This window comes from Arachis hypogaea, chromosome 1 (genome assembly GCF_003086295.3).
Source record: "Arachis hypogaea cultivar Tifrunner chromosome 1, arahy.Tifrunner.gnm2.J5K5, whole genome shotgun sequence".
Lineage (NCBI taxonomy): Eukaryota > Viridiplantae > Streptophyta > Magnoliopsida > Fabales > Fabaceae > Arachis > Arachis hypogaea.
Window position 1 is genome coordinate 52,497,030 of NC_092036.1, and position 16,623 is coordinate 52,513,652.

General features: G+C 34.1%; 1 protein-coding gene and 1 long non-coding RNA gene across 3 annotated transcripts; one reads left to right on the top strand and one right to left on the bottom strand.

Moving 5' to 3' along the window:
• Positions 1–8,122: 8,122 nt before the first annotated feature.
• LOC112803982 (hydroxymethylglutaryl-CoA synthase) lies at positions 8,123–12,883 on the top strand. Its single transcript, XM_025847427.3, has 13 exons — positions 8,123–8,405; positions 8,547–8,619; positions 9,156–9,262; positions 9,449–9,581; positions 9,977–10,120; positions 10,294–10,452; positions 10,618–10,691; positions 10,778–10,853; positions 11,001–11,056; positions 11,143–11,230; positions 11,305–11,445; positions 11,539–11,688; positions 12,339–12,883. The coding sequence occupies exons 2-13, from the start codon at positions 8,557–8,559 to the stop codon at positions 12,537–12,539; spliced, it is 1,392 nt and encodes a 463-aa protein (XP_025703212.1). The 5' UTR covers positions 8,123–8,405; positions 8,547–8,556; the 3' UTR covers positions 12,540–12,883.
• Positions 12,884–14,578: 1,695 nt separating this feature from the next.
• LOC112789791 (uncharacterized) lies at positions 14,579–16,332 on the bottom strand. 2 transcript variants are annotated; one of them, XR_011863072.1, is made up of 3 exons: positions 16,053–16,332; positions 15,679–15,792; positions 14,579–15,452 (listed from the first exon to the last, which is right to left on the bottom strand). It is a non-coding gene; the product is annotated as an uncharacterized lncRNA (long non-coding RNA). The 2 variants fall into 2 exon arrangements; XR_011863069.1 differs by having other exon boundaries at positions 14,579–14,805; positions 16,053–16,328.
• Positions 16,333–16,623: the final 291 nt, after the last annotated feature.

The following is a 16,623-nucleotide window of genomic DNA, read 5'->3' on the forward strand; positions in this document are numbered from 1 at the left end:
TATGCCAATGCATGGATCACTAGGAACCATGATCAAAGTATGAACCCGAATCAAAAGAATTATCTCACAATGGTTCGGGGGAAATACTTAGATTTTAGTCCAGAAAATGTGAGGTTGGCGTTTCACTTGCCCATGATGCAAGGAGATGAACGCCCCTACACTAGAAGGGTCAACTTTAATCAAAGGTTGAACCAAGTCCTAATGGACATATGTGTGGAAGGAGCTCAATGGAAAAGAGACTCTAAAGGCAAGCCAGTTCAACTAAGAAGACTGGACCTCAAGCCTGTGGCTAGAGGATGGCTGGAGTTCATTCAACGCTCCATCATTCCCACTAGCAACTGATCTGAAGTTACTGTGGATCGGGCCATCATGATTCATAGCATCATGATTGGAGAGGAAGTAGAAGTTCATGAAGTCATCTCCAATGAATTCTACAAAATAGCCGAAAAGCCCTCTACCATGGCAAGGCTAGCTTTTCCTCACCTTATTTGCCATCTATGTTACTCAGCTGGAGTTATCATAGAAGGAGACATCCCCATTGAAGAGGATAAGCCCATCACCAAGAAGAGGATGGAGCAAGCAAGAGAGACCCTCCACGGATCTCAAGAGATGCATGAGGAAGCTCATCATCAAGAAATCCCTGAGATGCCTCAAGGGATGCACTTTCCTCCCAACAACTATTGGGAACAACTCAATACTTCCTTAGAAGATTTGAGCCATAATGTGGAACAATTAAGGGTGGAACATCATGAGCACTCCATCATTCTCCATGAAATAAGAGAAGATCAAAGAGCAATGAGGGAGGAGCAACAAAGGCAAGGAAGGGACATAGAAGAGCTTAAGGACATTGTTGGACCTTCAAGAAGAAGACGCCACTAAGGTGGATTCATTCCTTGTTCTTATTTCTTTCTGCTTTTCGGTTTTTATGTTGTGTTTATCTGTGTTTTGTGTCTCTACTTCATGATCATTAGTAGTTAGTAACTATGTCTTAAAGCTATGAATAAATTCCATTAATCCTTCACCTCTCTTAAATGAAAAATGTTTTAATTCAAAAGAACAAGAAGTACATGAATTTCGAATTTATCCTTGAATTTAGTTTAATTATATTGATGTGGTGACAATACTTTTTGTTTTCTGAATGAATGCTTGAACAGTGCATATTTTTGATCTTGTTGTTTATGAATGTTAAAACTGTTGGCTCTTGAAAGAATGATGAACAAAGAAAAATGTTATTGATGATCTGAAAAATCATGAAATTGATTCTTGAAGCAAGAAAAAGCAGTGAAAAAGCAAAAAGCTTGCGAAAAAAATAATAATTGGCGAAAAAAATAATAGAAAAAGAAAAAGCAAGCAGAAAAAGCCAATAGCCCTTAAAACCAAAAGGCAAGGGTAAAAAAAAATGATCCAAGGCTTTGAGCATCAATGGATAGGAGGGCTCAAGGAAATAAAATCCAGGCCTAAGCGGCTAAATCAAGCTGTCCCTAACCATGTGCTTGTGTCATGAAGGTCCAAGTGAAAAGCTTGAGACTGAGTGGTTAAAGTCGTGATCCAAAGCAAAAAGAGTGTGCTTAAGAGCTCTGGACACCTCTAACTGGGGACTCTAGCAAAGCTGAGTCGCAATCTGAAAAGGTTCACCCAGTCATGTGTCTGTGGCATTTATGTATCCGGTGGTAATACTGGAAAACAAAGTGCTTAGGGCCACGGCCAAGATCATAAGTAGCTGTGTTCAAGAATCAACATATTTAACTAGGAGAATCAATAACACTATCCGAAATTCTAAGTTCCTAGAGAAGCCAATCATTCTAAACTTCAAAGGAAAAAGTGAGATGCCAAAACTGTTCAGAAGCAAAAAGCTACAAGTCCCGCTCATCTAATTATAATTAATATTCATTGATATTTTGGAATTTATAGTATATTCTCTTCTTTTTATCCTAATTGATTTTAGTTGCTTGGGGACAAGCAACAATTTAAGTTTGGTGTTGTGATGAGCGGATAATTTATACGCTTTTTGGCATTGTTTTTAGGTAGTTTTTAGTAAGTTCAAGCTACTTTTAGGGATGTTTTCATTAGTTTTTATGTTAAATTCACATTTCTGGACTTTACTATGAGTTTGTGTGTTTTTCTGTGATTTCAGGTAAATTCTAGCTGAAATTGAGGGACTTGAGCAAAACTCTGAAAAAGGCTAACAAAAGGACTGCTGATGCTATTGGAATCTGACCTCCCTGCACTCGAAATCGATTTTCTGGAGCTACAAAACTCCAAATGGCGCGCTCTCAACGGCGTTGGAAAGTAGACATCCAGAGCTTTCCAGCAATATATAATAATCCATACTTTATTCGGGAATTGACGACGTAAAGTGGTGCTCAACGCCAAGTACATGCTGCTGTCTGGAGTTAAACGCCAGAAACACGTCATAACCCGGAGTTGAACGCCAGAAACACGCTATAACTCGGCGTTCAACTCCAATAAAAGCCTCAGCTCGTGGATAGATCAAGTTCAGCCCAAACATACACCAAGTGGGCCCCGGAAGTGAATTTATGCATCAATTACTTACTCATGTAAACCCTAGTAGCTAGTCTAGTAGATATAGGACATTTAACTATTGTATTAGTCGTCTTTTGACCACGTTTCATCTTTGGTCTCAGTTTTGTTTTATTCTTTATCTTAGGAGGCTATTGATCACGTTTTAGGGGGCTGGCCATTCGGCCATGCCTGAACCTTTCACTTATGTATTTTCAACGGTGGAGTTTCTACACACCATAGATTAAGGGTGTGGAGCTCTGCTGTACCTCAAGTTTCAATACAATTACTATTATCTTCTATTCAATTCTCTTTTATTCTTATTCCAAGATATACGTTGCACTTCAACTTGATGAATGTGATGATTCGTGACACTCATCATCATTCTCACCTATGAACGCGCGTGACTGACAACCACTTCCATTCTACCTTAGGCCGGGCGCATATCTCTTAGATTCCCCAACAGAATTTTCATGGTATAAGCTAGATAGATGGCGGCATTCATGGGAATCCGGAAAGTCTAACCTTGTCTATGGTATTCCGAGTAGGATTCCGGGAATCTGGAAAGTCTAACCTTTTCTGTGGTATTCCGAGTAAGATTCCGGTATTGAATGACTGTGACGAGCTTCAAACTCCTGAAGGCTGGGCGTTAGTGACAGACGCAAAAGAATCAATGGATTCTATTCTAACCTGATTGAGAACCGACAGATGATTAGCCGTGCTATGACAGAGCATTTGGACCATTTTCACTGAGAGGATGGGATGTAGCCATTGTCAAGGGTGATGCCTCCAGACGATTAGCCATGCAGTGACAGCGCATAGGACCATTTTCCCGAGAGGATGAAAAGTAGCCATTGATGACAGTGATGCCCTACATACAGCTTGCCATGAAAAGGAGTAAGAATGATTGGATGAATGTAATAAGAAAGTAGAGATTCAAGAGGAGCACAGCAGCTCCATACGCCTATCTGAAATTCCCACTATTGATTTACATAAGTATTTCTATCTTATTTTATTTTCTGTTTATTATTAATTTTCGAAATCCATAACCATTTAATCTTCCTAACTGAGATTTACAAGGTGACCATAGCTTGCTTCATACCAACAATCTCTGTGGGATCGACCCTTACTCACGTAAGGTATTACTTGGATGACCCAGGATACTTGCTGGTTAAGTTGAACGGAGTTATGATCACACCAGGGATTATTAAGATCCCAATTCATCACACCATGATCTCTTTGGGGTATTTTTGATAGAGCCATTAAATAAATTTCATACAAGTACAAAAAGACCAACTTTGAGGATCACAATTTCGTCCACCAGTTTTAAAGGATATATTGTTTATGTTTTAGAAGATAAAAGAATTGAAATTTCTAGAAATATAATTTTTTATGAAATGATCTTGTCCTTCGTCACCAAAAATGTCCAATTCCATACACTCATCCCAACATTGCCAAACACGCATTCTCAAAAATAAGATTCAGTTAGTTTTTCAGTTGGACCCTCACCCATACCCATTGACCCACTTCCATCCAATTTTTTCTTTTCTCCAACAATCTCTCTTTCTTCCTCATTGCCGTGTCCTAACCAACTTGAACCCATGACCCCCGAATCTATTTCAAGCCGTACAACCTCCCCTCTTTTTGCAATAGACACTAGCCAACCATCACCTTTTCATTTCACGTCATCTTCCTAGTCACCTGAGCAACCATGTCCTCGTCATTCCGACCGACCTCACTGACCTCCAGGATATCTCTTTGATTACTTGTGTAATTCTTCTCTCACCTACACAAATCTCTCTCCCTCAAAATGTCATTATCCTCTATTTTCAGTTATGTCTTTTTCTTCTCTCTCATTTTCTCATTATAAGTTTTTTTTTATCTCTACATTCTGATATTGAGTCAAAGTCTTTTAAGAACGCCAATCAGCACTCTAATTGGTGTAGTGCTATGAAAGATGAGCTGGATGCTCTTGAGTTGAACAAAACTTGGCGTCTTGTTGATTGCCCTGCAAGCGTTAAGCCGGTTGGTGTAAATGGGTTTATCGCATCAAACGCAAGCCTGGTGATTCACTTGATCGATATAAAGCACGCCTTATGGCTAAAATGTTCACTCAGGTTGAAGGTGTTGATTTTTTGGAAACCTTCTCTTGTTGTCAAGCCTGCCATCATCAGATTAATTTTGGCATTGGCCTCTATGAAGTATTGGCCCATACATCAATTAGATGTCAATAATGCTTTCTTACATGGAGATCTTTCTGAGGATGTTTATATGACTATGCCACCCGGATTTACATCTCCCCGACCGAATCAATGCTGCAAACTACTCAAGTTATATGGTTTACATTTTTTGCTTTCTCACGACCCACAAATTCAGTCAAACAGAATATATAAATTCAGTTATAATTTTAGCATTTATCATCTTATCTTATCTTTAGGTTACCTTTTTTTCTTATCTTTACTTTTATCTTTTGTAGATAATGCTCTTTATATATTTAATTTTACCTTTATAATTTACAATTTAATCAATTAACAATCAATCAAAAAATATAAAGTACAATAGTTTTCATTTTTTTTCTTATTCTTTCATAGTTTTATTAAGTTTCTCCTCTCATGACCCAGATGATCACACTTTGTATAAAAATAGCCAATGCGCTCTTATTTTAGTCTTACCTCTAGAATTCTCCTATCAAAACCTGCTATATTGATCAAGTGTTTTAATAATTTGGTGACATCTAAGTTAATTATGACTTTAATATGCTCTTTATATATTTAATTTTACCTTTATAATTTACAATTTAATCAATTAACAATCAATCAAAAAATATAAAATATAATATTTTTCATTTTTTTTCTTATTCTTTCATAGTTTTATTAAGTTTCTCCTCTCATGACCCAGATGATCACACTTTGTATAAAAATAGCCAATGCGCTCTTATTTTAGTCTTACCTCTAAAATTCTCCTATCAAAACCTGCTATATTGATCAACTGTTTCAGTAATTTGGTGACATCTAAGTTAATTATGACTTTAATAATCTGACCCTCTTGGCCTTTCATCATAAATAAATCAACCTTCATTACCTGTCCCAAGGATTCACCAATTTTCCTCCCCAATTTCTTACAATACTCTGGCATACTTCATAATTGTATCCAAATTGAACATTAGAGAAGTCTTCCCTCTCAATCTCCATCTCCTAATGTTTAAAATAAAATTTTTGATTAATCAAAGAACTTTGTTTTCGATCTGGACCATATCCTATTCCTTTTCGAAAAAGAATTGGAAGATATTGTCATCATGTTCTATAATTCTCGGGCCATCAGGTTGTCTTCAAATAGTAGTCATCACAGGTTCAATTATTTCAATACTGAAATTTTTGTCAGTTAGTAATCTTCCGACTAGACTTCTTCCACATTCTTCCAGTCCTCCCCTTACATTTGAATTATCAAAGAAAACCACTCCTTCCTTTGGCAGTCTCTCCCTTTTCTCCTCACTCATGACTTTTGCCCCTATCTCCCATTATGGTTGTTGCAGACGGTGGATATTAGGTCTCTAAATTAATCGTAAAATCAGGATTCAACTTGACACTCACGCCTCAACTCAAATGCTAGCAAAGCACTCAAAATCCTATTGAGCCACTCCACTGTAGACTAAATACAATCCTAATAAATTATTTATTTCAAAGGTTGAGAAATGAAATTGCCAACGGTAAATAATACAGCAAGATGCTCCTTTGGAGATGGTACCTTCTTTGACCACAATAGTAATATTCAGTAGTTGATTAATTTTTGGACGAAAATTAGTTATGCAACTGTCCATAATTTTAACATGGAATCTATTTTTTTGGTATAAACTTTGTGAAGGTAAAAAAGATTGTAAAAATAATAAGAAAAAGTATAGGTAGATAATAAAAATATTAAATAATGTAAACAATAAATATATCGGATGCTCAATTCACTAAGTGTGCGGATGGCTATTTTAATGTTAAGATTTAGGTGAGTAATTTGGAGGTGTATTGTGTTTTTCTTTTATTGGGCCAATTTTAGAGTCTATTGTTCACAAAAGTTATTATCTATCTAGCAAAGTCTAAATAATAAAAGTTTGTTTTTATTTTATCTGTTTTATTTTTTTATTTATAAAATTTTAAAAACAAAAAAATATTAAAAACAGCAAAATAAAAACAAAAACTATGATATTTAGTACCTCCGTGGGGGGCAAGATGGTTATATTGCCTTTCTCCAAACACAGCGAGAGATTTGTTTAATATGACTGCTGTTTTGATTTATCAAAAGGATAAAAGCATTACCTTTTTTTTGGGTACATATATTATAAAAATATTATTTGGCTTTATCTTTACTTTTAAGATTGCGTTACTTTACAATATATAATATGCAAAATTATACTATTAATTAAATATCGGATCGTCCCAAAATAAAGATATTCCAACTAATTTTATAGATAATAATTAATATATTTTATAATATATGTCACTTGAAAATTTAAATACATTTAAAACTGAATGTATTTAGATACAATTTATGCCAATATACATTAAATCATTAATGTATTAAAAAATTCAAAGTGACATAGAGAGAATTCCTTTAGAACATATTTGAAATAATAAATAATAAAATAACTAGGATTTTGTTAATGAATACCTTTAATGTCACTGAAATGTTAGATTTTAATTTAATGTAATTGAAATTTTAGATTTTAATTTTGTCAATAAATTTCCATTTTCTATATTTTAACAAACATGCTTCTTAAATAAATCTAAATGAAAAATGAATACTAATTATAAATGTTTTTTTAAAATAAACAAAAAGATTTATCCAATATTTTATCATTGTATATTTAAGAAAATCTAATGAACTTAGTATACAGATATATAATATATATCATTTATTGAATTAATCCGCTGAATATTAAAAATTATTAATGAGTTAATACCAAAAATTGTATTATTGCACATCTATCTAATATAATTTTAATTTTGTAAAATACTTATTAATTTGTATTTATTTACTTCGCAACAACGAATTTTATTATAACTAACTAGAAAGATTATTCAAAATTTAAATAAAAAGAATATAATAATAATAATAATCATTTTAGGTGTGTGAATATTAAGGTTGATAATAAATAGAATAGAATAAGACTTAGATTTTATTCCTTTAACATTATGCATAAATTTAAAACATTTTAAAATTTTATTTTATTTTTTTGTAAGTTAAAAATCTTTCAACTCTAATGTTACTTGCATTTTAAAATTTTCTACTTGATTCTACTTTATTCTATCAGCAACCATTTTTATAATCAAACATAATATTTAATTATTTTATATTTCATAAATATGATAATTAGATAAAAAAATGCAAAATTAATAATTTAAAATTAAAAATAATAAATTATAATCAAATTCATGTTAAAATTATAAATAATATAATTATCAATACATCAATTTCATTATACATATATAAAATTGGACTATAGAAAGAATATAAGTTAAATGAAATTAAATCTAACATTCGAAAGTCAAATAGAATTGTCACAAAAAAAAAAAAAAAAAAAACAAAGTGAAATAGAATTAGCATTAACCGTCTTAGTCTTAGTCATGTCCTCTATCTAGGAACATGGAAGAATCACATAGCCGCCAGGCGCCAGCCGGTGCTTTGATATGGCAGTGCTGGTAATTACAGCAGAAAACAGAGGCGAGAAGTGAGAATAGAGAAGGGTGGTGAAAAATAGCCAGCTGTTGAATTTTGGGGGGCAAAGGCAAATCTCAAACACCCAGGACTCGGGCGGACTGTGTGTGCGGATTCTTTTTCTTTCGTATTTGGACGTAAGAAAGAGGGAGGACCTCTCAGAAGTCAGAACCTTTGGTTTGGTAAAAGCAAAACAAAACAAGATCGCGCTACTTACTTCCCATTCCATCGCTCCCTATATAAACACACACACGAACGACAATACTTGCATGTAACTAAAAGCTCTCTCTCTCTCTCTCTCTCTCTTCTTTTGGAATTCGCAGAGACAGAGATATGGCAAAGAATGTGGGAATCCTTGCCGTTGACATTTACTTTCCTCCCACCTGTGTTCAACAGGTCACACCGCTTCTTCTTCATTCCATCTACTCCCTTTTTGTTTTATTTTATTTTATTGACTTACAATATTTGTTTTTTTTTTTAATTTGACTTTTTGTTATTTTTTGTGTTTGCAAAACCCGAGGAATCATCCCACACTGCTGCACTAACAAGTCATAATAACGAGCTGCTTTTTTTAAATGCTGAATTTTCTGTTATTTGTTTCCGTTTTCTTGTTTTGTGTGATTGGTCGTTCGGGAACTAACTACGGTGCTTCAAGATATTTTAGCTCAATACATAAACAAATGAGTTATTATTATAAGCCTGCAAGTTTTGAAACAAGTTTAATTTTATTGTGTGCTTAAAATCATGAGATCCCCTTTTTATAAAACAAAAATCATGGCTTTGTACATTTGCTCCATTATTACCAAGAAAAGACGGAAAGAGGGATATTCTTGTGTGTCTTCGATGAATCCTTAAGCAACGTATTTTACCCTCTGATATATATATATATATATATATTTTGAAAATAATGCTTTGAATTTGTTCACGTGCAGGAAGCACTGGAGGAACATGATGGTGCAAGCAAAGGGAAATATACTATTGGACTTGGGCAAGATTGCATGGTTTTTTGTACTGAAGTAGAAGATGTCATTTCAATGAGGTTTCTACTTTGGATTTTTTTATTTGATTGGTATCTGTTTGAGGGTTTTATATATGTGGGTAATATTGTGCAACAATAATCCAAGACTATTGATTACATATTACTCTGTATTATATTTCAAGTTCACTGTAAATTGAATGCTGTGCATCTTTCCTTGTATCATCTCTTGAACTCTTGTTTCTTCAGTTTGACGGTAGTTTCTTCTCTTCTTGAGAAGTATCAAATCGATCCTAAAAGCATTGGTCGTTTGGAAGTTGGTAGTGAAACTGTGATAGACAAAAGCAAATCCATCAAGACATTCCTCATGCAGATCTTTGAGGTATCCTTTTAGTGTTGAATTACATGGAAAGATTTGCTATTGACTCACCATATTATGGTAGTTTAGAAAATAAAGTGATTTTAAGTACCTAATTATCTCTATGGAATTATTCAGCCTTAAAACGTTTCAAGTATTTTAAGGTTGTATTGAAGCTCTTGAGGTCACTTAATCTTGGGTATATATATTGAACAAAGAGAGCACAACTAACATGATTTGTAATTCTATCGAATCCTTTCATCTTGAACAAAAATATTCTAATATCTCAATTATCAGACATTTTATTATTAGAAAAAAAATGGGTTGTTTTTGTTATGCCATGATTTTCTTGATCAAATCATTAATTTATGGAGCTTTCTGACATAAATTACTTTTTCCTCTTGGGTTGTAACAAGCAGAAACATGGAAACACTGATATTGAGGGTGTTGATTCAACTAATGCTTGCTATGGAGGAACTGCTGCTTTGTTCAATTGTGTCAACTGGGTGGAGAGCAGCTCATGGGATGGACGCTATGGATTGGTCGTTTGCACCGACAGTGCTGTAAGATCCTTTCCAATACCCTTTGACTATTATTAGTAATCATAAACATGTTTTGTTAGTCGTTTTTCAAAGCTCAAGTCAGGGAAACTGCAATTATGAACTTGTATATTTTTAATTAGTTTTACATTTAGTCTAAAAATGTATATTCTATAATAGATGTGTTACTTAATCAGGTCTATGCTGAAGGACCTGCTCGGCCTACTGGTGGAGCTGCTGCTATTGCCATGCTAATCGGTCCTGATGCTCCCATTGCTTTCGAAAGCAAATTGAGGGCAAGTCATATGTCACATGTGTATGATTTTTACAAGCCTAATCTTGCAAGTGAATATCCGGTAAGCTTAGGAATCATATGTTTTTAAAGCTATATTCCATTTTTTCTCTTTTTTATGACTTATGTTATGTTTAAAAGGCTTCCTTCAACTTGCTTTTGGTCTAAGAATATGGTGTGAAGGATAACAATTGACTATCAGTCCATTCTTTAATTTCATGTGTTGTAGGTAGTTGATGGGAAACTTTCTCAAACATGTTATCTTATGGCTCTTGATTCTTGCTATAATCAGCTCAGCAAAAAGTAAGCCTATACTATTAATACAATTCTTATGAAGTTTGATTTGTAAACGTAACTAAGTATCTCGGTATATTGTTTTTGTTTTGCAGACACGAGAATCTTGAGGGAAAACAATTTTCTATTTCTAATGCTGATTATTTTGTATTTCACTCTCCCTATAATAAGGTAGTCTGTGGTATAATTATCTATTATCAAATATTTTAATCTAATAACACTTAATTTTTATATTACATATTTTATCATTTTACATCTTGTGCATGATTGTATCTTCATTTTAAGTAATATTTTTATTTGTTTTGATGAATACTCCAGCTTGTACAGAAAAGTTTTGCTCGTTTGGTATTCAACGACATCTTGAAGAATCCCAGGTTTTTGTCATTTTCCATCACCTAAAAAGCATTGGATTCCAAGTGTTTAGTGAATTTGTCTTTGAAAGATTCTTACATGACTTCAGCTTGATGGGTGAAACGGCTAAAGAAAGGCTTGCACCATTTGTAACACTATCTAGTGAAGAAAGCTATCAAAGTCGGGATCTAGAGAAGGTTTTAGAGTCATATTTCGATTTCTTATTTATATAAATTTATACGATCTCTAAGTAACCCTATGAAAATTACAGGTATCCCAGCAGGTTGCGAAACCTCTGTATGATGAAAAGGTGCAACCAAGCACTTTGATACCGAAACAAATTGGCAACACATACACTGCATCGCTCTATGCAGCCTTTATTTCGCTTCTTCACAACAAAAATAGCACACTGGTGAATGTTCTAAACACTACTTTAACTCAAATATAACCTTTATGACAACTTAGGTTCATGGTCTTTGTAAAAATTGTAATTTAAAATTTTCAGGCCAGTAAGAGGGTGATATTATTCTCATATGGAAGTGGCTTGACTTCTACAATGTTCTCTTTACAAATAAATGAAGGTCAACATCCATTTAGCTTGTCAAACATTGCTAAAGTGTTGGACATTGCTGCAAAACTGAAGTCAAGGCATGAGGTAAATTTTGAAAGTCTTATTTCTAGCATGTGCTAATAGATATTTGCTATGTTTGTGCATATATATATATATATATATATATATATATATATGGAGCAACATTAGAATGCAACTTTATTTGGCCACAGGCCCACAGCTAAGGCCTAAGAGGGACTTTTAGGAAATTTATTTTATTTTAAAAAGCCTGATGTGTTGTGAACACAGATAGATATATAGTTTTCGTTTTTTTTTTTTTTTCATTTTCAAATCTATTTCAATAGCTTGTAGAACTGAATTTATAGCATTCTACATTAACTAAAAGCACGAGTCAACCAATTTTATAGCATTGTGCATTATTCACTCATACAATGTATGCGTGTCATGTGTAAAAGGCTTTTAATTATATTCCAACTATGCATTATTCGTGCAACAACATACAACTACCAATCCAGTAAAGTCCCTTTAAAGCATTAGATCACATGAGACTTGAATAGCCTCAAGTGATTCACTACACAATCGTTATATATTAATAGATTTTAAGTCTCTTTAAATGGCTTGAAGAGTGATACTTAATTTGATATGACTGAAATGTCTCTATTCTCAGCTTATTTTTGTTGTGTTTGATAAGATGATGAAAACAGAGTGCCCTTTGTGTTTTGATTTTTATGCAGTTCCCTCCAGCTAAATTTGTCGAAACTTTGAAGTTAATGGAGCATAGGTATGGTGGCAAAGAGTTTGTAACAAGTAAGGACATTAGCCTTCTATCTCCTGGAACTTACTATCTCACTGAAGTAGACTCCATGTATCGAAGATTCTACGAACAGAAATTTAGTAAAACTGCAGAATATGGTGCGGTTGCCAATGGTCACTGATGTTATCAATCATATAGAAGACAAAACAATGTTGAATGCCTGCAAAATTGGGAATCGCTTAACATTTAGAATTTGTGTCCTTAGTTTGCATTAATTTTTGTATGGCATTACCTAGTGCTAATCTTGTTTGTTCAAATATGTTTTACCATGTGTTTACTTTAGAATCCGAATAATTTCACAGGAGAAGGATCATGAGCAGTTAAAAAATTCAACTGCACAGGTTCCATGTTGTGTTTGTTCAACTTTGTAATTTTATACTTTATATTTGCTTAAAATGAGACATATGCTACTCTGAATGTTTACATCCGTGGCAATATTATCTTTTGAAAGTGTAAGTAGTAAAAGAGTGAAAGTTATCAGTGACAATGAGCATATTTTAGTATTCACAGTCCGAATAGTCATTTGTCATTAAGGTTGCGTTTGTTTCATGGGATCAGCATTGTAAATGAGGCATGGAGACTAAGACTATGTATTGTGTTTGGTGATCAGGTAAGGAGATTGAGACTAAGTATTATGTCTGGTGATGAGAGATTAAAACTAAAGTTTGAGTCTCGGGATACAAAATTTTAGTACGGATACAAGAGACTAAAATTTTTAGTAATGGAGATTGAAACTTTTATATCATTTTTTTTAGAAATATTCTCGTTTAACTTTTTAAATCCCAAATTTACCCTTCAATCTTCTTATTTATCTTAAATCAAACATGATATTGAGATATAATTCAGTCCAATACATTTTATACCAAACACAGTACAGAAATTTAATTCGGTCACTGTCCCTCAATCTTTGCCTCTTAGTTTTAGTCTCCCTTCCAAACGCATTCTAAAGAAATCTGTATGACACTATAATATTTAAAAAGTTCAGAAGGATATTAATCCATGCATAGAATTATAAAAAAAGGTGGACTTTATGCTATTTATAGTTATAGTAATTATATGATGTTAACGACACTTAGAAAATATTGTTACTATTTCTGTGTGGAGAAAGAATCCGAGGTATAGCTCGATCGCAGATGAACTCAATTCTCTTTCTTGCATACACCGAGGAAGAGATATATGTCGGTTGTCTAGAAACACCGAATGGGGTGAATACTTACAAAGGTACTTCGATACTTATGTTAGGAAATATTTTAAGAGGAGTGTGCCAGTAAAGGATAGAGTTAGTATTCAAAATCCATAGCTTAAGTGTACTTTGTTACCTTGTAGCCTTATATAAAATCATACCTAATCGTTTTGCCTCTATTTCCACTGATCGAGATTCGCGGTATAATGTGGTTATGAGAGTTACGCTTAAAGTGACTGATGTTCTTTTGACGAAAGATTATGGCTTAGGTGTATATAACTTTTTTTATCTGTGTTTTAATCACGTGGGCCAATTATACCAACTATAACTGGATTATAGGTACGAATCACATCCCCAAGCTTGACCCGTTTGTCTTAGGAAGCATGTTAAGCTTTCCTAGATAAGTTACATGTTATAACTCGGTTGAATGTGATTAGTATCCCCCAAGCTTAACCTGACTTTTCGGAGAAAGGAGCAAATTTATATTTTTACTTAGGCTTTTATGACTGCGTTTATATTACATAAAGGAGTGCGACTTTTGAGGATTAATGTCCACCATCAAACGGTCTTGAAATTGAAGGATTTATTTGATCTAATGGTAATGGTTTTAGCATGATAGATGATGTGCGTAACTATTTGATTGTTGTCTAAAAACTACTTTTTAGTGAATGGGCGTTCAAGTTTGATAGGAGAAAAAATTGGAAGAAAAATTTAAGAGACATTGCAGAGGATACAATGAGTTAGCAAGGTAAGTGGGTTTTGTGACTTACTTTGAATTTTTTATCTTTAAACAAGGTTCTGAGAACTGGATCGGTTATCGAATCGTTTTATTTACTGGTTTATTGGTTTATTGGTCTAATTAGTTCAACCGTAGTCCAACCAAAAAAACCGTTTTAAAATAAAATAATAAATAAATTATAAAATAAGTCTCATCAACACAATAAAAAATAATCAATAAATCATCAACACAATAAAAATTATAGAACATGTTTATTGCTATAATATAAAATTACAGAACATGTTTGTTTAATAGTTAATACATTGATAGTATTAAATATTTTCCAAGCTTCCAATCAAATGAGTTTTCAGATGATGGTGAAAATTCATAAATTGAGTCTATGTAAACCATCTTTAGAAAGATACCTAAAATAGGATCAATCATTTGGCTTCTAAAACATAAAATCCAGGATACTTGTTACGCTCCCTAATAAAGTTTCAAGTAGATAATTCAAAATATATTAATACTATCGCTCAAAACATATTAAAGCTTGAAGTGTATGCAAGTATTCAATGAAATCAAAGCAAAACTAACCGAGAGAAGAACAATTTATTATTTGAATTTAAAAGAGAGTCTCCACTGCAAACATAACATTTGTTTGTCTAGGATGTAAAGAAATCAAAAATCAATTTTGATTTGTCTACACATTGAAAAGATGACAATGCAAGTTGATAAATATAAACTAGAAGGTGTATTAGTTACAAACTTGATACAACATGGCATGTCTAGGCTAATAGGATATAAAATCAAGAGTCAGGGGTCAAGCATTCATTCCTCCTGCACATTAAGAATCTTCGATCTCAAAAGATGAGACTTTCCTATGAGATGAGTATTTCTTAACTGCTCAATTATGTTTGGTTTGGTCATAAATACTCATAAAAACTCTAATTAGTAACACAAATCAAATAATTTCACATTTAGTAATCAAGAACAATTAGCAACAAAAATAAAAAATAGCAGCAACAACATAACAACACAAAATCAATGGCTCAGTGCACACCAAGATTAGTTCTTAACCAAGAAATGAAGCACCACAAACTCCTCCTTCAGTCTAGCAAGATGGAAAGCACAACCTGATGAACTTAATGCTCTTATTAAAGTTCTTGAATGTGATAACAGTAAAACAAGTTAATGGTCTTATTAAAGTTTTTGACAAAAACTTCAGACTAAATCCAGCAATTACAAAACAGAAAACACTAAATCAAACTAACAGAGCCAGCCACCCGTAATTTCAGAACTTCACATGAAGAAGAAGACCGAACATTCAGAAATTAAAAGGAAGAAGCGGAGGCCACTAACCTTCGACAGACGGCAACCGGCGAGACGAGCCGATAGGCAAGACGATGGCAACCGGCGACCCGACGGCAAGCTACTCCATGCCACGAATAGCAACTGGTAAAACACTATCAGCAACTGCCATCAAAACCATACATACAAAGCCATACAATCAGAACCATACACACAAATTTGCAAATTTGTAAAATTTCCACCATTAGCAACCAGCAAATACAAGACAGAACCAAAAGAAGAATTGAAGAACCAACCTTCAGAACCAAACTTGAAACAATTAAAACTAAGACAGAAGCAGACTAGGGTTCAGTGAAGAAGAAGAACAAAAAAATTGAAGAAGATGACCAAACATTTAGTGAAGATGAAGGCGAGAAGCCACTAACCTGGGTCCGTGCCGAGAAGCCAGCGAAGATGAAGAGCCGAAGAGGACCTGCCGAGTTACTGGGTTCCGGACACAGGGAAGAGGATGAAGCGACGGTACTGAGGACCTGGGACGGCGGCAGCGCTAATGACCTGGGTTAGGCGACGACGATGGAGGGCTAGGCGACTAGGGTTTCTTCGATTCAGAGTTCTCTCATCTCTGTTCTCTGAGGAGTTGGGTTAGGAATGAATGATTGGGGGAAGAGGGGGGTTGGGTCACGACTTACGAGTGGATCACTGGATCCGTTTCCTTTTTTTTTTCAAATTAAAAACGACGCCGTTTTATCTGAACCGGCCGATTAACGGTCCGGCCCAACCGACCAGTTCTCGACCGGTTCGACAGTTTTCTAGAGGTTTTACTGTTAGCAGTTATAGGGAGAGGATCGGACCGTTTGCATCGCAAGTTCCCGGTAGAACCGGGTCGACCAGCCGGTCCGGTCCAGTTTTCAGAACCTTGCTTTAAAGTAGTTTTATTTGGTCTTCTCTTTGTGTTTTCTTTTTCTGTCAATGTCAAAGGTTAAGGGTAAAGGTGTG

Excerpts from the sequence above, each read along its gene's own strand:
- LOC112803982 (XM_025847427.3), top strand. The coding sequence starts at position 8,557 with ATGGCAAAGAATGTGGGAATCCTTGCCGTTGACATTTACTTTCCTCCC. Across the intron at positions 8,620-9,155 it reads CTCCCACCTGTGTTCAACAG|GAAGCACTGGAGGAACATGA; the intron begins GTCACACCGCTT and ends GTTCACGTGCAG. Across the intron at positions 11,231-11,304 it reads AAAGTCGGGATCTAGAGAAG|GTATCCCAGCAGGTTGCGAA; the intron begins GTTTTAGAGTCA and ends TGAAAATTACAG.